Source organism: Nannospalax galili, unplaced genomic scaffold (assembly GCF_000622305.1).
Source record: "Nannospalax galili isolate Female #2095 unplaced genomic scaffold, S.galili_v1.0 scaffold888, whole genome shotgun sequence".
Taxonomy (NCBI): Eukaryota; Metazoa; Chordata; class Mammalia; order Rodentia; family Spalacidae; genus Nannospalax; species Nannospalax galili.
The window spans coordinates 776,281-798,559 of NW_008357921.1; the positions used below are offsets into that span (position 1 = coordinate 776,281).

At 42.1% G+C, this 22,279-nt stretch overlaps 2 protein-coding genes across 6 annotated transcripts in view; both read right to left on the reverse strand.

Moving 5' to 3' along the window:
* The window catches only part of Ankfy1 (ankyrin repeat and FYVE domain containing 1), a 119,029-nt gene extending 107,796 nt beyond the window's left edge, over nucleotides 1-11,233 (reverse strand). Inside the window, exons 1-2 of one of the 5 annotated variants that reach the window (XM_029557486.1) lie at nucleotides 11,190-11,233; nucleotides 9,955-10,060 (exon numbers count right to left, since the gene is read on the reverse strand). In XM_029557486.1, coding sequence (XP_029413346.1) covers nucleotides 9,955-9,979 — 25 coding nt within the window. In that variant the 5' untranslated portion in view covers nucleotides 9,980-10,060; nucleotides 11,190-11,233. The other 4 variants (XM_029557488.1, XM_008855633.3, XM_029557485.1 and 1 more) reach the window with 4 other exon arrangements.
* A 3,228-nt stretch (nucleotides 11,234-14,461) lies between these two features.
* Nucleotides 14,462-22,279, reverse strand: part of Ube2g1 (ubiquitin conjugating enzyme E2 G1) — an 88,260-nt gene continuing 80,442 nt past the window's right edge. The window contains exon 6 of the mRNA XM_008855635.3: nucleotides 14,462-17,493. The gene's annotated coding sequence lies outside the window, so the exon portion shown is untranslated. The remainder of the gene's footprint in view (nucleotides 17,494-22,279) is intronic.

Genomic DNA, 22,279 nt, shown 5'->3' on the forward strand with positions numbered 1-22,279 from the left:
GTGTGAGATTCCCTGGAACTGGAGTTACAGATGATTGTTAGCTGCCAGTGGGTGCTGGGATTCAAACCAGGTATTCTGCAAGAGCAGCCAATGCTGTTAACCACTGAACCTCCAGCCCCCAGAGAGGTTATTTTTGTATGTGGCAATAATGGGGACTGAACCTGGGGCCTTATGCATGCTAGGCAACTGTTCTACAATTGAACTCTATCTTTAGGCCTTTTTTCCCATCTTTTTAAAAACTGAGATGAGGTCTCATTCTGTTGCCTAGGCTAGTCCAGAACTCATGGGCTCAAGAGACCCATCATAGCCTCCCAAGTCACTGGGACTATAAGCTGGGCTAACAAGTCTTTTGAGGGTAACAAAATACTGACATTTCCTTTCTTATATTACTGCAATTCTTACACTATAATCATTTTAGCAGTGAATTTTCTTTGAATAATTCTTTAATGACTAAATGACTTTCTCCTTACTCTGCTTTAATTATGTCAACTAGATAGAAATGATTATAAAGGATATGTTAAAAATATTATGTTGAGAATTACAAGAATAATTTTTGTTTCAGGCATAACTTAGGATCTTCCACATACTTCATCTCAGTACAACAATGTCTATACCCAGAACATACCACCTTTCTGCTTAACACAGAACACAATGCTCCTCAATGGTACTGAGTTACTACTGCTACTAGTCTAATCCTGTGAGAGGAGATGGAATTTTTCTTTCAGTGTGATAATGGAATATTCATTATCAAGGATAGTAAATATAGGAAATTTGTTCAAAAGAGAGTAAGAGAATAAATGATGGGTTTATGGTTGGACATGCAAGCTGGCACCACAGCCCAATGAAATGAGGAAAGAAGCGGAAAGACTGAGGAGCCGGCTGAAGGGCAGTGCAGAGGAATGGACAGGGGCATAGCACCCCGCCACTCTGCATCTTACCCCTTCATCAAAAAACATTTAGCTGGGGCTGGAGAGATAGTTAAGAGCTGGCTGCTCTTGCAAAGGAACTGGGTTCAGTTCCCAGTACCCACATGGCAGCTAACAACTCTAGCTAGTAACTCCAGTTCCTGGTGACCTAACACCTTCTTCTGACCTCAGGCACTGCATACATGGATGCACTTACTCACATGCAGGCAAAACACTCATACACATAAAATAAAAATAAATTTTCTAAAATTTTTATTTAAAAACTTCAGCTGCCAGGTGTTACTGGCACACACCTTTAATTCCAGCAGAAGGAGAGTATCTCTGTGAGTTGGAGGCCAGTCTGGTATACACAGGGAGCTCCACAACAGCCAGGCCTACAGAGTGAGACACTGACTCCAAAAAAAAAAAAAAAAAAAAAAACAAGCAAGCGCTGCTTCCTGTCCCTGTTTGAAGATGTGAGTGCTCAGCTTTCTGTTCTGGCTACCTCTGCCACATGCCTCCCCGGCACAATGGACTCTTTCCTCTTTGGAACCGCAAGAAAATTAACACTTTCTTTTTTTATTATTTATTTTTCCTTGCCCTATCAACTTTTATATTTAAATTTTATTTTATTTTTTTTGTATTTCATACAATTTCAAACAATCTGAATCATCTTTATAGACCCATCCTCACCAAACCCCTCCCATATCCCCTGACTAGAACCCATATACTCTGTCCTGGGTGTTAAGGCCCACTGTGTCAAGTATGTCCCCAGATGTTCCCCAGTGCAAGTCCATCCACTTGCAGTCTAGTCAGATTCCTCTCATCTGTTTATCCAAACACCTATCATTTTCTTTTTAATATCTTATTTTATGTGTATGAGTATACTGCCTGCATGTGTGTAAGTGCACTTGTGTCATGCAATGCCCAGGGAGGTCAGAAAAAGGTGTCGAATTCCCCTGGAACTGGAGTTATGGATGGTTATTAGCCACCATGTTGGTGCTGGGAATTGAACCAGGGTCCTCTGTGAGAGCAGTCAGTCCTCTTAACCACTGAGCTATCTCTCTAGCCCTCTTTTTTTTTTTTTTTTTTTTTTTTTTTTTTTTTTGGTCTTCTTGAGACAAGGTCTTCCCATAGCTGCAGCTAGCCTGGATTCACTAATGGAGACCAGGCTGGCCTCAATCTCACAGAGATCTGCCTGCCTCTGCCTCCCAAGTGCTGGGATTAAAGGCATGCACCATCACACCCAGCTTTTTTTTAAGCATAGCATAGGGTGGGGGTTTATTTACAAAGGAGTGAGCACCCCCCCCATTTAAGGCTGCAGTGGAAAGTCCACACTCAAACGCAGATCCTGTAACTTCCTAACAACTGCAGAAAATGGTGAGAGAGGCGTCTCCTGGCATTCTCATCTTATATATCTTTAGCCCCTCCCCCACATGCAGCTAAGGTCAATTAATTGGGTGGCAAGGGTAACTAACTCCCCCCTTGACTCCTTGATGAGGGTGGGAAGGGGTTGTGACTATAGCTTGACAGTATAGTGGTCAGAATATACTTTTAGTTAACACTCCACCCCTTCCTCTGGCTCTTACATTCTTTCCACCAATCTCTTCCTCAAAAGTCCCTGAGCCTTGAAGGGGGTGGTAGGTGTGGGATGATCTTCCTCCTACTGTGGCAAGGCACTGAACTTTTGGGTCTCTGCATTGTCAGTTTTCCATGGGCTATTGGCCCATTTCAGTGGGATTCCATCTACACCATGTGGAGGCCGGAATCCAGATGCTCTCAGGCAGTCTGCTGAGTTCTCAGCCCCTATGCCAGAGAGGCCAGGTCAGGCACTCTCAGGCAGTCTGGTGAGATCTCAGCCCCTGTACTGATGGAGGTCAGAACAGGCCCTCTCAGGCTGTCTGCTAAGGTTTTAGCCCTACCCTACCTAACTCTTCCTTCTATAAAAAAAATAAAAATTTCACCCTGTCCGTGCCTCCAAAAAAAAAAAATTTCCTCTTAGGCAGAAAAGAGGGTATTATACACATAGACTGGAGGGTGGGGTGGGGAGTTAAAAATGGACTCAGTAAGACTTTTTATTCAGTTTATTCAGTATTGATTCATTTGAAAGATACTTTGTGGCAGGTTGGTCTTCGATGAAGTTGAAAGATGCATAAATTTGGGCTTTAAAAAGCTTCCCAGGTGATTCTAATGTGCAGGCTTTTCCAAGCTGGACCCACTGGTCTGAAGTAATGCAGTGACAGCACAGAGTTAAGAACTGATGGGAGAGCTGCACAAGAACCACAGGATTTGGTAACTAAAGGCAGAGGTGGGGGAGTAAGGGACGACTTCTAGGCTATATTGATTTGAGTCTGGATCAAGCAGTAGAGAAAAATCTAGTAACTGTAAAACACAATGCACATGCCTACTTGAGAAATTCTGCCTCCCCCACTGTCTCAGTTACCTTCCCCATTGCCGTGATAAAAAGAAAAAAAATTCTGACAAAAGCAATTTAAGGGAAAATGGGTTTACAGTCCCATTTATGTGAGAGAAGTCAAAGCAACAGGAGCTTGAAGCAGCTGGTCACTCTGCATCCAGTCAAGTAGAGGACACTGGACCCTGGTGCTCAACAATTTTTATTAGACCCAGGATCCCAGTCCAGGGAATGGTACCACCCCCACCCACAGGGCAGGAGTTCTCATGATAATTAATCTAATCAAGATAGGCCCCTCTCCCAAATGAGTCTAAATTTCATCAAGTTAGCAACTGAGATTAACCATCACATCCATTCTCTTCTGGAAGTTCCACTGAGGTTAAAACTATCCTGCTCATCTTACTATCCTAAGACGGCAGTTCACATCTATTATGAAATACATATTTCTTGAACACTGATTTGTCTGCTTTAGAAGTCAGTGGCATGGCCCTCTCCCTATAAAGCTCTGATAAGGCCAGGTTTGTAGAAGATGCTCAACAATTACCAGGTAACTAGCTCATTTCCACCTCAAATCCCTGCACCTAGAAACACTTCCAATCACCTGCTGGATATAATCACCTAGCAGTATATTGGAAGCAGCAAAGTATGTCCTAAACTGAAGTCAAGATATTTTCAGTTTGGTCCTACCTGAGAGGTTGTGGAAACTGTAGGAGTGTTTGGCTGAAGGAAGTAGGTCACTGAGAGCAGGTGCTTGGGGTGGGAAACACTTCCTGCCTATTCTCTGCTTCCTGGTAAGCCATGAAGTGAATAGCTCTCCTCTACTAACACACTCCTGCCACTATGATATTCTGCCAAAATGCATGGGGCCAAGTAACTATAGGCAGAACCCTCTGAAACTTTGATACAAAATAAATGTTTCCTCCTCTAAAAAAAAAAAAGGTATTTGTGGGGCGGTAGAGATGGCTCAGTGGTTAAGAACACTGACTGTTCTTGCAGGAGACCGGAGTTCAAATCCCAGCACCCACATGGCTGCTAACAACTGTCTGTAACTCCAGTTCCAGGGGATCCAACAGCCTCTTCTGTCCTCCTCGGGCATTGCATGACACGGGTGCGCTTACCTACATGCAGGCCACACACACACACACACACACACAATAAAAATAATAAAATATTTTAAAAATAGAAGAGAAAAAAAAAAGGTATTTGTTCTTAGATCTGTCCCTCTTCTTCCTGTTAGCCATTATCTGAGTCATCCAGAACCCTGAACATCATTATTGCTCTCCCTTTCCAAGTCTTTTATTTCTTTTATAGTCTCTCTCACATTAGTTTTCAGAAGCCCCAATGACTCATCAATTTTGACAATCTGGTCTCTGGTTTCTCAAATCTATCCTTTATACCACAGCCATTTCAACATGCATCAGACAATGCTGGTCCTTACTCCTTTAGCTGACATCTTTCAGCAGTGCCATCTCCAGGCCTACAGAACACACCCCAATGTTTAACCAATGCCCTTCATAATCTGGCCTTTCACATGCTTTTCCAACCTCACAGTCCACTACTCCTTCTACCAAGGCTTTAGACATTTTTTGGTTCTCATATTCCCATATTCAAAATCCATTTTTCAAAGTCCAGCTTAAAACACTATCTTCTGAAATAAGATTCAGACACACTTCACACCACTTCCCTAGAAAAATCTCTTCCTATTCTGAATTTTCAACTTACAATATAGCTCTCAAACAAGCTTCTGTTCTTACTGTTCCTCCAGGACTTCAGAGCTCCTGAAAGTGGGTTTTAGGTGTAGTTATTCTTTAACCACTGCCTTCTGCCTCTACTCCTACCCCAAGCGTATCTCCTCCTTCTCCTCCCTGCAGTATCTACTAGGTGGAGCTAATAAATAGCACTGTCTACTCAGATTCAACAATAGTCAGCAAACAGCAATTTCTTTTTCTGTTTGGCATGACTAAATCATGTTTCAAATCACCTTCAGTGCATCACTGTGGTCATGACTAAACCTGTCTCTCTCAGGATTCAGTAACTCTATCACATCCACAGTCACTAAATGGCTCATCTTCGTTTGTGAGGGAAAAAAAAAAAAAATCCCAAAGAACTACCTGTAGTCCTAGCTAGTCTGGGGGTAACTTGGATCATTTGAGCCCAAGAGTTCAAGACCTACATAAACAACAGTCACAAATCAAAACAAAAATATTACCAAGAATAAAACTATCAGGTACAGCTGGCACCACAGTGAAAGAAAGCAATGGTAGAAGAAGGGAGGAATGGCAGAGAAGGGATAATGCTCAACAGGTCTCTAGACTAGATTAATTATCAGTGGCCTGGGATGTTTGTTAAATGAGTGAATGCTTAAACTTAGAAACCCAGAGTCTGTCTATGCTGAGGAAGCACTTTCTGGAACAATGCTCTCCAACAGCACTTTTGTGATGCAGGTGTTCTAGTGATCTGAGCTATCTAAAGGAGCCACATGGGTGCTGAGAACTTGGAATGGAACCAATGTGACTGGGAACTAAACGTTAAATAGCATTTAGTGCTAAATTCAAGTAGCTATATATAGTTAGTAATGACTTCTGTAATGGCCAGTAAATGCCCAGAATAAAAAATGTTTTCACCTTGCTTTAAGATTTCTTTTTGCAGGTGTGAGTATTTTGCCTGCACGTATGTATGTGTACCACATGTGGGCAGTGCCCTGAATGTGTCAGATCCCCTGAAGCTGGAGTTATATACAGTTGTGAGCTGCCATGTGGGAGCTGGAAGAGTAAGACAAGCTCTTCAGCACTGAGTCAGCTCTGCAGCCCCTCACCTTGTTACTTGGCTTGTCCCAAATATTTTCCTGATCAAATTCTACTACATTAATAAAAGTTTATGATCAACTATTTACATGTTTTTAAAACTTCACCTTTTTCCTTTCAGTTTTCACTTTCATTTTCTGAGAGAATAGTTTAAGAACCTAAGAAGACTACAAGAAAGACCTCAGTCCAGGGTCAAATAGCAGGCACTGTACAAAATTATTCATATCCTATTTCTTTTGATCCTCACAGCTACTTATGGGATAGAGATCACCTCAAGTTGAGAAAATTAAGACTGAAAATCTTAATTTTCATACCATCACAGACTCTGGGCTCATAAGCATTTTTCTTTTTCTGACATGCTGGGGACTGGACCCAAGGTAAGTTCTTCACATCTCCAGCCCAAGCATTACATTTAAATGGGCTGGATGAAAAGTTGTTTAAGGGAGCCCAGGTATGGTTGCTCAAATCTGTAAGGCAGGAGGATCACTGAGTTCAAGGCATACACTTACAGCTCTGGGTGTTAGGGAGCTCCTAGCTGACCAATGTTTCTCAATGTTAAAATAAAAGTTGAACTTACCAGCTTACTTGACAAGAGACTAAGGGTATATCCAGGCAACTTCCCTGTTTTGCAGTGCTAGGTATTAAACCCAACTCTGGGAGCAGGTTAAATACATGCTTAAGCATGGAGTTATACCCTCATCCTCCAAGGAAACTTTTTGGATGAATGGTAAATGGTACTCAGCAAATCCATACATGCCTTCAACACTTCTAAGTTGAAAGATAGAACAGTGAGCAAAACAGGAAAAAAATACCCACTTCATGGGATTTACCATTCCTTCAGAAAAGCTCTCTGATGACATCAGAACAGCTATCTGAATAAAAGTTGTCAGCCATGTGGAGAAATGACTTTCCGGGCCAAAGGAATGGTAGAGACAAAGATAAAGGCAGAAGTAGTCTGGGAACATGTAAGAAAAGCCAGTTCCTGTGGCAGGGGCACAATAAATGAGGAGCAGGAAACAAGTTACAGCACCAAACTAAGACCAGATCTCTTTGAGACTTCAAGATCATTTGGAATATACCTTAAGATCACAGAGAACCACAGCAGTTGGAGAAGGAGCATTAACAATATGAGAGACTGGAGGCTGGAGAGATGGCAGAAGACCCAGGTTTGAATCCCAGCACCCACATGGCAGCCAACAACTGTCCGTAACTCCAGTTCCCGGGGATCCGACAGCCTCTTCTGTCCTCCGAGGGCATTGCAGGACACAGGTGCACTTACCTACATGCAGGCAATACATGCATACACATAAAAATATTTTTTTAAAAAAGGATATGAGAGATTTAGAGCTTATTTTTTTTATTATTTATTAATACGGAGGCATATACATGTGACAGCATGCATGTGGACGTCACAGGAGAACTTGTGGGAACAGGGTCTCTCCACCATGTCATTCCCATGGATCAAACTCAGGTTGTCAGGCTTGGCAGCAAGTATATTTACTTGCTGAGCCTTCTCCCAGATTTTTTGTTTGTTTTTGAGACAAGGTCTTGTGTAGCCCTGCCTGGCCTCAAACTTGACATGGTCAGGAACTCTTGATTCTCCTGTTTCTGCCTCCCAGGTGTAGATTACAGGTGTGGGTCACCATGTCTGTCTAAAATCTGATTGAACACTAGAAACTGAAAAGAGATAGGATGGGTAAGCAAGACCAAGGAGAAAAAAAGTAAAAGTAAAACCATACAGGAAGCTTTTAAAATAGTGAGCTAAACATCTGTAGCCAAGTGAACAGCCATGGATTGATGGGAAAGGAAGCTGTCTATGCAAGTCAGATAAGAAGTTACTGTGTACTTGGTTTCTCAAGGTTCTGTTTACTATTCCTGGTCACTGATTATCACACATAAACCACCATCAAATGACAAAACATCAGGCAAGTTTCCACAGTATGCTGACAAATACTCTAATTGTTACAGCTCACAAAAATTTGCTAAGTGGGGGCTGGAGAGATGGCTCAGTGGTTAAGAGCACTGACTGTTCTTGCAGAGGACCGGGGTTCGATTCCCAGCACCCACATGGCAGCTAAAAACCATCCATAACTCCAGTTCCAGGGGAATCCGAAGCCCTCTTCTGACCTCTGCGGTATTGCACAACACTGGTACACTCACATACATGCAGGCAATACACTCATACACATAAAATAAAAATAATAAATAAAAAATTTGCTAAGTGTATTTATGCATATCTCTGAACAGCAGGCAGCTCTGACAATCCTGATTAAAACACAAGCAGCAGATGCTGACTTAGTGATTAAGAGCACTTGTAAAAGCTGGGCATGGTGGCTCATGCCTTTAGTCCCAGCACTCAGGAAGCAGAGGCAGGTGGATCTCTGTGAGATTGGCCAGGCTGATCTACAAAGTGAGTTCCAGGCCAGGTGGAACTAGCTACAGGGAGACCCTGTCTCAAAACAAAACAAAATAAAAAACACAAACAAAAAAATATCTTCAACAAATTTTTTCTTCACAGAGCAACTGTGTTGGGGTCCTCTGTTATGCAAAGTAGAAATCTCTTCACGTCTGGATAGCTCACCAGCTCCGAAACCATGTGCTGCAGATTCCTTTCATAGCAGAGTGCCTTCCTGACATCCTCCCTGACTCTTTTAAAATGCTAGCCACAAATACATGCCCTCTGGCACAGGAGCTACCAGGTTTTTAATCAGGCGTTGTCTGATAGCCTGATAGAAGCCCACCGCCCTATGTAAATGAGGCATCCTAAAAGTACCTATCAGCTAAGGCTTCTTCTGCTGTCTCTACACTATAAATAGTCCTAGTTTTACCCCAATAAAGTTGGAGCTGGAGCTGAATCACTGAGATCTGAGCTGAGTCACTTGTCTTGAGCTGTAACACTAAATCCTGTGATCCAGTCTCCCCGGGGGGCGCTATTCCTCCATCACCGACTCGCGGACACCCTGGTTTTCGCCCTCCCTCATACGCTTCCCGTGTGGTCCAAGTGGCCAGTGGACCTCACATCCTGAGGAAGGTATACGGGTGAAATAGGAACGGGATCGACTGAGTAGACCTCAGTAGCGGAGGAACTTTCACTGCCCAGGAGTACGCGCTGGGACCCTGAGAGCCCAGTGCGTACTCGCCTATACAACTGCCTTCAGATTACTGAACTGACTGGCCCAGAATGCCTTCCTCAAACTTTCCTCATCAAACTTTGTAGCATCATTTCCAAGCAGTTTTATTTAACCTGTGACTTAGGTAAGGAAACTGAAGTGTAAAAAAGTTAACTGTGAAGCCAGAGCTCAAGATTAACTATTATCTTCCCATCTTTTGACACCCCTCCACCCAACCAATTTAATCCTCAAAGGATGTTTTGCGTTTAAGGTGTGCACTCCACTGGCTAGAAGTCTCTCAAGGCCAACCCTAACATACCTCAAGGCAACCACAGGCAAGCAATCAGTGTGCTGACCTCAGCCTGTATGAACTCCCTACAGCTGGAACCTGAGCGCAAACATAGAAAGTGTTTAATAAAGCTACTGAATGAAAAACTGACCATGCTCCACAATTTGAAATTTGATTATGCATTCCCCAAACACTCAAATCCCCTTCCTAAAAGCAGGATGTATCTTCCTGAACCTTCCTACCCCATCTTACTGCTAAGTAACACTGTCTAACTCTCTGGCTGCCCCCTGTGAACAATACTGTGTGGTTTGCAGACCACCTGGTTCCTTGGGGGGGTGGGGGGGAGCGGGACGACGACAATGACACACCAGGGTTTCATGTATCCCAGGCTGGCTGAGAACAGGTTTAAATTCTTGACACTTCTGCCACCAACCTCCCAGGTACTGGGATACAAGCATCACCACGCCCAGCACTGTCAGTTCCTTGGCTTCCTCCTCTGCTTCCAGACAGCATTCACCTGAGTTCCACTTCCAGGGGTACTAATGTGGGTTAAAAAACAAAGAAAGAAAAGAAAACTGGGTCCAGTACCGGCTCTAGTTCTGGCCTCCATTCCTTCATCTATCTCTAAAGGGCAAAACATACTTGGCAGGCCTCCTTCATAAGATTATGCTTAAACCAAACCAGAAATCTACACCAATGGTCAAGTTACCCAAATCTCAGATAAAGAAATGACAGATTCAGTCAAAGCTTAGTTCAACACCAACAAGACAGGTTTGAACCAAGCACACCACAGTTATTCAATAAAAAGTCAAACAAGAAGTATTCTTCTCCAACAACAGGATATATAGGAGAAGCACACAGGCCAGGTCCAATAGTCTCACTGTCAATCCCTGGCAAGTTCCGGCGTTCTTTTCCCCAACCTGTACAGTAAGACTTTAATAATAAAAGATGCTACGTTAAGGGAGGCGGAACCTGAGAGACCAGAATGCCTTTACTTGCAGTGTCAGAAACAGTGCACCACAAACAAGTACCCGACAGGGAGGCAAAGGAGCCCGGCTTTCGCACACCTCTCCCAGCACTTTGACCTTGGCCAACTCCCTCACTCAACGCCTCCGCTGGGCCCCATTGTAAGCCCTGGGAGAAAATCCCCGGGCTCGCACAGGCGGCTGCAGCGGAGTCAGATCCAAAGCGCGCGCAGGAATCGCGTGGGGTCATGTCAGCCCAATCTCTCCCCCAGCTCTGTCGGGGAAGAGTCCCAAGCTCTTCCGCAGGCGAGGGATGCACCCCTTCCGGATGCAAGACCTGCCATGGCAGCAGTTTCCATTTCCTAAGCAGAGGGTCACTTCCCCCGCCGTTCCAGCATCGCCGGTACTACAAGGAGCAGCCCTCCCGAGCCTCGAACAGCGCTCGGTCCCCAGTCCGAACTTCCTCACCCGGCTCCGCAGCCCGCGGAGGTTCCGCTGGGACAGACAGCGGGAGGGGCGTTGCCATAGGAACGGCGCCCGGGACCCTGGCTCGAAGAACCCTGAGAGGCCGGAGAGGAAGGCTCCCGAGACCCGCGGTGCCCCGTGCAGCCACGCCCGGCCTTCCCCTCCCGGGGCTGCTGCTACCGATGAGTGGTAACCCCACGGCTCAGTGCCTTCCCGCGCCACTCCACAAAAACCCTACCTTCCGCCATGTCGGGCCGGCCCTGCTTGCAGCCTCGCGAGAAGTGCACGGCTACCGGAGCCATCAAGTCTCGCGAGACTGTGGGAGGCGCGGCAAAGGGAGGAGCCGGACACAGGAAAGAGGTGAATGAAAGTGGAGCGGGAAGCCGCACCCCGCTGGAGTTTTAATACAAGGGTGCACTGGGAGGTTTGCCAAGTGCTGACCGGTCTGTTTCATCTTCCGCGGGGTCGGTCCGCAGAGCACCTTGTAACGTTGGGAGGTGTCAGAAGTGATTTGAATGACAGACGCGATTTGAATGACAGCATTTGTCAAAAAATTGAGGCTACAGCTCGGTTTATCAAATATGGCACGGAGACTGGCTAAGGACAAATGTAGGGGTCATAATGCAGTGTAAGCAAAGTTGTGAGATTCCTGGGGTCAAAGTGGCAAACTGTTCATAGCCAAATGGCTCTAAGAGATGATAAATCCCCGGATAATTAGATGTTGGAAGTTTAAATAGAGGAAAGGAAGACCATAAACCAGGAGCTAAAACCTTTGGTAAATATAGGACTGACTGGACTATTGGATAATAGCAAAACAGGATTAAAAAGTAATCTAGAGTATGGTTCTTTTAAAAGAAAAAAAGGCTTAGTATGCTTAACTATTATGTATGAAGTCTTGGGTTCAATACCCAGCTCAAAAAAGATTTTTTTTAAACTCAGGAGACTGAAAAGAGTGCATAAACAGTTAAGGACTTCAGGGAGGAAGTGGCCCCTAGAGCACAGTCAGAAATAGGAAGAAGATGTTAGAACCAAAGTACTTGAAGTTGGGAACTAAGTACTATCACAAAGCATTAGTCGGTAGTGGAATAGTTAAGGAATTTGCATTTTTTTAGGTCATGGAAAAATATGGTGAAGGGTTAAAATTATGAGGAAGAAGGGTTAGTTAACCCTGGCTGATAGACACTTAAGAAATGTGAGAGGGCACTGGAATGTGTAGTAACAGTCCTGTGCTCAGGAGACTGTGTGAAGAGTGATGCTTAAAGTAGTGGCCTTAGAAGCAGCATGTCAGCAAAGAACTGTAGAGTTATCTGTCCATCTCAATGGAGATGACAGAGCTCAAAGCTTCCCTGCTGAGAATAGTTTATAGGTGTGCCAAATGGTGAACTTTTCTTTAGGGGTGTTGAGGTGGCCAGGCAAGCTAGTGCAGTGTCTCCTAAAATATCTCAAGACAGTGGCATAAAAATGACGTAGGCCAGCCTGGACCACATAGTGGGTCCGGGCCAGCCAAGAAGGCACTGGAATGTGTAATTAACAGTCCTGTGCTCATATAATGAGACCATGTCTTAAAAAATATAAATAACCTGGCCGGGTATGGTGGTGCACAGCTTTAATCCCAGCACTTGGGAGACAGAGGCAGGCAGATCTCTGTGAGTTTAAGGCCAGCCTGGTCTACATAGTGAGTTCTGGACCAGCTGGGGCTACAGGTAGATATATCCCAAAAATAACCCAAGAAAGAAAAACAAAAACCACCTCAGAGTGGAAAATGCTGTCATAGCTGAGATCTATTTTGCATCATTTGCTTTATCTTTGGCTCACTTTTGCAACTCTGGCAAATTAACCTAAAGTTGGGTGTTGTTTTTTTTTTTTTTTATGAGACAGGGTATCAAAAATATAGTCTAGGGCAGCCTAGAACTTGTGGCTGAAGATGACCTAGAATTCCTGATCCTCCTGCATTCACCTCAAAAGTGCTGGGATCACAGGCATGCACCACATCTCCCCAAACCTGTTTCCTCTTGAGATAATTACCTTAGTGATCCTAAGAATTTCACCAGATCTATTATGAAAAAAAAGATAGCAAAACATGCATGCCACAAGGAAAGGTGTTCTTGTTAGGAATGTTACCACCAACATTCAACTGCTATTATAACTTTTATGTATATGTGTGCACATTTGTGTGTAACGTGGAGGCAAGAGGTCAAGGTATCTTGCTCACTTGCCCTCCACCTTTTTTGATGTAGGGTCTCTTACTAAACCTAAAGCTCACAGATTTGGCTACACTGACTGGCCAATAAGCCCCTCCCGACTCTGCCAGTGCTGGGATTTTAGGCAATGACTGTGGTGGAAGCTCAGATCATGTTTGCTGGGCAAGCTTCACTGAACAAGCCATGTTTCCAACCCTTTGTGTATATGTGGTGCTAGGTATTAAACCTAGGACTTTGCACATTAGGCAAGCCTTCTGCCATTGGGCAACATCCTCAACTTTAGAGGTTGAATAAATGGATACTACTGGGGGAGGAAAGTCAGATTTCTTGCTTAGGACTTGCTGTGCAGCCATATCTAAGACGTGTCTGGCTGCCTTTTGTGAAAGCCATGCCATTTGAGTCGTTTCACCTATGTGAACAGGGCTTAAAATTATGTCTAGTCACTAAAGCTCAGCAAACCAAAAAATCTTATCCCATCTTGTACACCTGAAACTGAGCAACCAGAAATATCATAGCCAGGAAGCCTTTTCTCTTTAAACTAAATTCTGTTGAGCTTTGCAGGTCTCCAGAAGTTTAAATTAGTATTTCCATGAGGGGAATGGAAAAAACCTTCCTGGAAGCTCAGTGCCTAGTATACAGTACCAGAGTTAAAAAAAATAAATAAACCTGCTCATGTGCACCTGAAGCAGCATGCAAAAACTTACTATACACCTGAAGATGGTTATGTATAAAGCTGAAAAAGTTCAGGGGCAACAACCATTCCCTTTCACAGCAGGTTTATTTCAATCAGGAAAATTACAATCAGAATTTTGTTTCTGATTCAGAAATGTCTGGCTCAATGCTCTTTCATTTTGTAGGGAGGAGCCTAATAGGCACAGGGAACTTAACACCATCACTACAGCAAATCAGTTTTCAATATCTAACACTAAATACATATAAACTATTTGAGGATTCAGGACAAGATATACTTATCTTTAAAAGAAAAAAGGCCAGGTGTGCTGACATACACCTTTAGTCCCAGCACTTAGAAGAGCCTAGTTTAATTAAGACAAAATCCCTAATTAATGTTCTATTGTGTGCGCAGTTTGAGCTTGTAAATCACTGTGCATGGAAACTGATGAAAATGATGCTTGGAAAATTAAAGACTATTTCAGTTTGGAAATCAAGCTAATTTCCTGCTTTCGAGTTCCTTCTTTAAAGGCTGTGAAATTTATCAATGTTTTCCCATGTATCGCTTGATATGTGCTGTTTATAGAGAAAGAATCCCACAACTTGCTTGAGACCTTCCTAAAACCAAAATACTTCATAATACAGCCTCTAAGTCATCATTTATTGATTTATATAGCACCCATCACATGATTAAGGTGCTTTACAATACAGTAAACATCACAACAAAACTCACATAGTTAAATACAGTCAACAAATTACAGAACTAAAAAACCAAAACAAAACAAAAAACTGGAATGAAGCAACATTATGTCAAATTTCAAAGATGTTGAGAAGTGGCAGTACAAAAAAGGTAATTCCACCAACTGGAGACCAGACAAAGATACACAGGCACCACAACCCAAAGTGGGCAGATTTGTAGAAGGTGAATGAGCATATAAATAAAATTTTATAACTGGGAATGAAGGCCATTAAAAGATACTGTGACACCCAAGTGATCACGGAACTAGAAGAATAACCTCATAGACATTACCTTTTAGTGACAAGGAAATCAACCTCATGGATTTTAACTCAAGAGGCCATAAAGCCACTGAGATCATGCCATTATAAACACAGGCTGAAATTGAGAAGCCTCTACAAGAACTTGGAATAAATTTAAGTAACAGCCAATAGTTCTATAACCTAAAGGACTATGTAATGTTCTTTGTGGTTGGCACAGGTTGGGGAAGAGGGGGATGGGACTTTTCCTAAAGCAGAGAATTGCCTCACACTAATGAGGCATTGGTGGAACAAAAGCCACCTGGTGTAGTGCCACCTGAGCATGAGTTTCATATCAAATGTAGAGGCATTTAAAATTCACATTGTCAGATGAACACTTGGAAAGGCACAGATGACATCTCTGACAGAGGAAAGTAAGTCCTAACATCTAAGTCTGTGTTTTGCATGTAGCAAGGTCAGGGAATCAGGTTGGAAAGAGCATGAGGAGAGAGGAATTTACTCCTGGCTTTCTACTGCCCCTGATCTATCCTAAAGAACCACATGATTATTCCCAAGTAACTAAATTACAGTGGCACTTAACAAGAAGTTCAGAAGTTGTTGTCCCTGAGTTACTACTAGTCATTTGCTACCTGCTGAACAGTCAAATCCCAGGTTTTAACTCAACAGATTGCTAGAATGACAGCAATAGGAGAGGGGAAAAAAACCCAACTCCACACCGCCGAAGCAACCTCTGTGAGGACAATTTCAGATTTAAGAGTGAAGAAGTTTGCATTCCAAGTCCCTTGTAGGACGGGCAATAGCACTGTGGGACAATAATTTTTAGTCTCTGAAAAAAAAAAAATTTTCAAAGATTTTTGAACAGAATTGGGCTCCAACTAAATCAAAGTGCTCAGTCACTACACTGTTAGGAGTTTGTATAATGTTTATGGTTTTTTACAATGCTTCCAAGTACTAAGCTTTAGAAATACCACTCTACCACGACTATACCCTCATCCATTTCATCTCTGCTTTAAAAAGACATTCAAGGTTAGTAGAGGTCTGGCTTTGACAGGAATCCTTTCATTCACTCTTCTGCCAAAGGATTTATCTAAGTCCCACAGAGCAGAGACACGCCTATTCTCACTGATTCTCACACTCAAACTCCATGACCCATCTGGTACTGTCTTAGGTCTATTTCTTATGTACCAAACACTACTTCCCACTCTCAAATTAAAAACAGGAAGTTCCACCTGTTTTTAACCATGCACGTACTCATTTTGCCAATTACAGAAGTTGTTTTAGAAAATTGTGTATGAAATATATTTATGCTCAAACATTAACCAAATCTAAGTGCACTATGTCAGTGATAGAATCTGCATGTTAATTAGCAAACAATTTACTCCTGTAATGTTTTTGGATTCTGATAATCTAGATAGAACCCAATATGGATACTGCCATGGCCGTGAAATTTTCAAGTATTAAGTTTGTTTGCATAAGGAATCAACCTGAGATTTTTCTAAACTGCACTTCTCTGGCATTCAGTATTTTAACCTTCATTCAGTACAATAAAAGCCAACAACTTGACAATTATTGGAAAAATTATATTTTGGAAGAACTCACTACATAAGGTGACAAAGTTCCAAAATCAAATTACATGAAAATATACATCGCATTTCTTTTTACAAGAAGTGAGGAAAATCTGCAGTAAAGAAGCGAAGAAATATGAAGGAATAAGGAGAAGGGTATGAGGGCAGACAGCATTTCTAATAACAAACCCAGATGTTGAAAGCCTGTAGCTGTGCATGCTTTATTCATCCAACCTTAACATTAGGCAACTTAAGGGCAAAAATAAAACCAAATCTGGATTTTGAATTGTTTGGAATAAATTTCACTAAGTTGAACTTAGAACAGACTCTTTTTTCCCTTTTTTTTCCCTAAAGTTCTCAGGAGATAATGACTAAGATATCAAGAGCGCTCAACAGCCAGAAAATGTTATTGCTACATCCAATCCAAAAGATGGGTGAACTGGAATACAAAAAAGGACAAAGCACCGAGTGATGACCCTCCTCTGAAGTCATCTGGGGGGGGGGGGGAATCAAGTAATTTACTAGGTATTTCAGTATTTGAATTAAATGATTTGAGAACTTTCTGGTAGACAGAGGAGATAAAAGGAAAGGGGAAGTGTGTCAAAACAAAGAAGATACAAAAGTTTAGTAAATGGGAAGAGTTTAATGAGACTCAATGGTTTAAAGGAAATTATATGGAAACTTTTAATCCTAATTGGTTTTCACCTGACATGCTTTAAGGAATCTTTTTGAACTGATAAACAATGAATAGGAAAAGAAAACCTGCTAAAATCTTTTAGAATTTACACGATTCTTATTCTACTACAAGAAAAGCATTATTTGGTACAAGGTGTATTTGTGGATGTACATGAACAGTATATATATTATCCGGATCATGTTGTGCTATGTACAGGTCTTTACAATTCTTCCTGAAGGTTAAAACAGTTCATTAGAATTCAAAACGCGTAATCCTCTGTAAGTTGGCACTTGTTAGGCTCTTGTCAGCATTAATAACTGGCATGTTTTATTGCAGCCCAGTTCCAGCCAGTGTTTGCCAACTTGTTACAACAGAAGTCCAGCAATAGGTGGGTAGAGTGCAGGAAAAACAGTGCCATGTTTCTCAATTGGAGACCTACAATAAAATAAACAGCATTATGTAGTGAATTTATAAATCACCATTGGAAATACTTATTTCTATTCTATTTCTTTGGCAGCAAACTCAATTTCATTTGGAACTCACTCATATGCTTACCCAATATAGCAGCCACTAGCCACACATGGCTATTTCTTTTTAATTTAAATAATAATATTAAACCAAATAAAAGGGTCACAAGGATGTCACACAGCTATAATCTGAGCACTCAAGAACTTGAGAAAGGAAAGCAATGAATTTGAGGCCTCCTAGGGCCACACAACACAGTAAGACCGTGCCTTAAATTTTAAAGATTAATCCCAGCCCTTGGGAGGCAAATCGCTGTGAGATCCAAGCCATCCTGGTCTACATAGTGACTTCCAAGTCTGCTGGGACTAGGGAGACCCTGTCAAACAAACAAACAAAAATTAAACTAAATGTCAGGCATGATGATACACACCTTTATCCCAGCTCTCAGGAGGCAGAGGCAGGTGGATCTGGGTGAGTTATAGGCCAGCCTGGTCTACAGTGTTTCAAGGCAGTCAGGGCTACACAATTAGACCCTGCCTCAAACCAGTTTTTTTTTTTTAATTAAAAATTCCAATTCCTCAATCACAATGGCTTCCTGTGCTAGTGGCAGCATGTTGATAATGCAGATATTACCTCCATTATACAACAGTACTTTAGATTTTTCAATACTCCAAATGCCTTTCAACTTACATCTACAATCACAAGCAGAAGGATCACTTAAAAGTGAAGTGAGACGGGTGTGGTGGCGCATGCCTTTAATCCCAGCACTTGGGAGGCAGAGGCAGGCAATCTCTGTGCGTTCAGGGCCAGCCTGATCTACATAGTGAGTTCCAGGCCAGCTGGGGCTACAGGGAGCCCCTTTTTTAAAAAGGGAAAAAAAAAAAAAAAAAAAAAAGTGATGTGAACATCAGTAGGCAGCTGTACTGTTCTGCCTTTACCTGCCTCATGGAAGTGTAAGATGAAATAAACCCTTTCCTCCTCCCACCGCCTCCCAAAAAAGGTGAAGTAAAACCAGTGTGGTGGCACACACCTTTAAGTCCCAGCACTCAGGAGGCAGAGACAGGCAGATCTTTGTGAGATTGAAGCCAGCCTGGTCTACATGGCAAGTAACAGACCAGCTGGAGCTACAGGGAGACCCCCCCCACCCCCCAAACAACCCTCCCACCAAAAAAAGCTAAAAGGGAAATATAATTTGGGGCTAAAGAAATGGCTGAATGGTTAAGAGCATGTACTGCTCTTACAGAGGATCTGAGTTCAGTTCCCAGCACCCTGTCAGGCAACTCATAGCTGCTCCTAACTCCAGCTTCAGAGGACCCCAACACCCGTGGCCTCCTATGAGCACCTGCACTCAAATGCACACACCCAAACACAGACATAATAATTTTTAAAATCTTTCTCAAAAAATAATTTAGAAATTTAGACATTGAGGATGTAGACAATTTAAGACTGCTACACTTCTCAACGTGCTCAATTCTAGTCAACTCTTTGAGGTCAGTTACAATCATTTTACCACAGACCCTCCCACAAATTATGGCTTAAATTCTCAATTATATTACAAGTCAGGAATACATGTAATAACAAAGACTACCATCTTATTAAACGCTTATGACTTGCCAAGTAGTGTCAAATGTTTTACAAACTAAGGTAATAAAATCACGTGAAATTTTCTCCTTTTACAGAGAAAACTCACAAAGTCAATACATGATAGTTTCCTAATCAGAAAGGAAAATAACAAGATTCATGTTTTATCAATCCCATTTAATGACTGAAACTTCAGAGCCATTGCTATATTATGTGTGTTTTGACTATGGGGCAGGGACAGAAGGCAATAGGAAGACAGCACCTGTTTCCACTTCATCTTTAAACTATGTGTTCCCAGGAACTAAGAAACTGGCATTTCCTGCCAAGCACTATTTTGGGCAAACTCAAGTAGAAGATGCCTGGGAATTCAAATAATAAAAATTAAATTCCTGACAGAAAGGCCAAATGTATTTTGGAGTTATAGTAAAATTCAACTCACAGCAGACAAAAAGCTTAGAATACAAAGCCAAGAATAAAATTTATCTTACAATCACCCAAAATTCAACTACACCAAAAGCTCTATTAGAGGAAGAAGGAAGCCTTGAGACTATCTGTAGTCCTACATGTATCTCTACCATACTTTAGACTCCCTAGGAAATATTCTGACTATACAACTACTAAATTTCTTGGCAAAGGAGTTTTACCTACACTTAAATGTGCCTCACTCACACAAAGAATGAGATGTACCAAATATGAATATATTGCCTCTACCAAGAGTCAGGTTCCACCATTTGTATACAAATATATCTCTCAGTAGAAAATATAAAAGACACGTTTAAAACTGAAAAGAAAATGTATGGAATAAAAGTTGTAGCTCTGAAGAAATACCACTTGAATGCTTTTGCTTTTCATCTGTATAGCCATTAACCTTTCTTGTCTGCTCATACCAACTTTGTGTGCTAAATGTTTTTTACAGATTTGCATAAGCTGGGTAAGTATTCTGAACAGAAAACCTGAATATTTGAGTAAACTGTTCCTACTTTGCCAGTTATCTTTACTTTGTCTTCAAATAATGTATACATTTTCAGTTTTGATAGTCAAAATTTATCCATCTTTTTTTCTATTATATCTGTGGTCTTTGACAGTTATCTAATGAATCTCTTCCTTCTCTACCTTCACACTGTTCCTTATTTTGTTCTGATAACTTTCTCATATTTATACCATTTAATCAAACTTATGTTAGATGGTTTTAGCTCCACAGAAAAATAAGTTTGTAGTATATTGGGTAGTTTTCATCTTTCTTCTTTATTTGAACACAGATGATCAGAGAGGCTCAATAATTCAGGACTCAAAAATGATTTTTTAAAAATTATTTACTTTTTGTGCACCATGGTGTACAGGTGGAAGGCAAAGGGCAACTTGCAGGAGTCAGTTCTGGCCTTCTACCATGTGGGTCCTGGGGATCTAACTCAGGCTGTCAGGCTTGGTAGCAATTGCCTTCACTTGGCAATTGCCTCACTGGCCCTGTTCAGGACACTTGATTTTAATGTAGAAATCAATCTTTTCTGAATATGAAACTGATCAAGGGTAAAGTTTCCTAAAATAACTACTTACCTGAAAATGTAGTCTCAAATAGGAAATGGAGAGAATAAATATGGCTGATTGGGAGGAACAGAATCATATATATGAAGCCATATATACATATACCTGTGAGAAATTGTTCTACCAAATCTGCAACTAGGTGAAGCTTCTTTCTATCTTACTATACTGTCTCACAATGCCTAATAGCCACAGATTCTGTAACAGAGAATTTTTAATGTGAGGTTTACTAGGAAGTACCCTCAAAGAGCAAAGTAGGGCTGAGTGTGGTAGTACATGACCTTAATCACAGCACTGGGAGGCAAAGGCGGGCAGACTTAGGCCAACCTGGTATACATAGCAAGTTTCAGGCCAGCTGAGGCTACAAAGAGACACTGCCTCAAAAGAAAAAGGGGGCGGGGGTATCAGTTTAGGCAGAAGGAAATGATGAATGAACTCTTGGAGTGGCTAGCTGAAAAAAAGTAAATCTCACATTGGAATGGCCTTTCAGAGAACTTTTTAAAAATAAAAAATTTGTGTGTGTCTGTGTTGTATTAGTGTAATGCCTGCATGTATGTAAGTGCACTCATGTTGTACAATGCCCTCGGAAGTCAGAAGAAGGCATCAGATTCCCTGGAACTGGAACTGATGGTTGTTAGCCACCAAGTGGGTGCAGGGATTTGATCCTAGGTCTTCTGCAAGAGCACCCAGTGCTCTTGACTGCTGAGCTATCTTTCCAGCCCCTCAGAGAACTCTTAAAGTGAGATGACCAATCCACCAAATGCAAATAACCATCAGGAAGTGAGGGATACCATGGATGTACTGGCTCCCAGCCAGGAACTCAGCTATACTTTATCTTGTAAGCAGTAATTCCACCAGCTTGGGTATAACTGCTTCCCCTGAACAGCAGACAGTAATATCCACCATACATAGTCCAGGATTCTCTCCTCTGCTTTCTCTATTGTGAGATGACTTCTGAAGACAACTTTGTGACAAGAGTCAAAAGAGGAGGCCAGCCAAAACCCTGGGAAGAAGTGAGTCCCGCCTACAGCTTCTTGAGCAAGCACAAAAGGAGATCATTGCAACTGTACCTTAAGATAGCTTGACTGCATTTAAACTAACACTTAGACTAGGACCTTGAAAGAAAAAAAAGTCAAAAAAGTTAACATACCAAGAGGACTGAGTGGCTCACAGGAAGTATGAGATAATAAATGTTGCTTGAAGCCACTAAGTTTGGAACAATTTGTTACAAAGCAATAGAAAATAAAGTCCCTCTAGCCTGGATGCAGAACAAAAAGAAACAATCATCTTTAATGATATACAAAGTAGCAATGCTGAGCTGTACGAGAAAAGATTTACTTTTCTTTCTCCTCTTAAAATCCCAACCTCAGGGGACTAGAGAGATGGCTCAGCACTTAGGAGCACTGACTGCTCTTGCAGAGGACTCAGGTTCAATTCCCAGCACCCACATGGCGGCTACAAACCGTCCTTAAGTCCAGTTCCAGGGGAATCCAAAGCCCTCTTCTGACCTCCACAGCACTGCACGACACGGGTGCACGGCTGCACATACATGCAGGCAATACACTCATACACATAAAATAAAATAATATCCCAACCTCAGGTGTGGTTGCCCATACCTTCAATCCCAGGGTGAAGT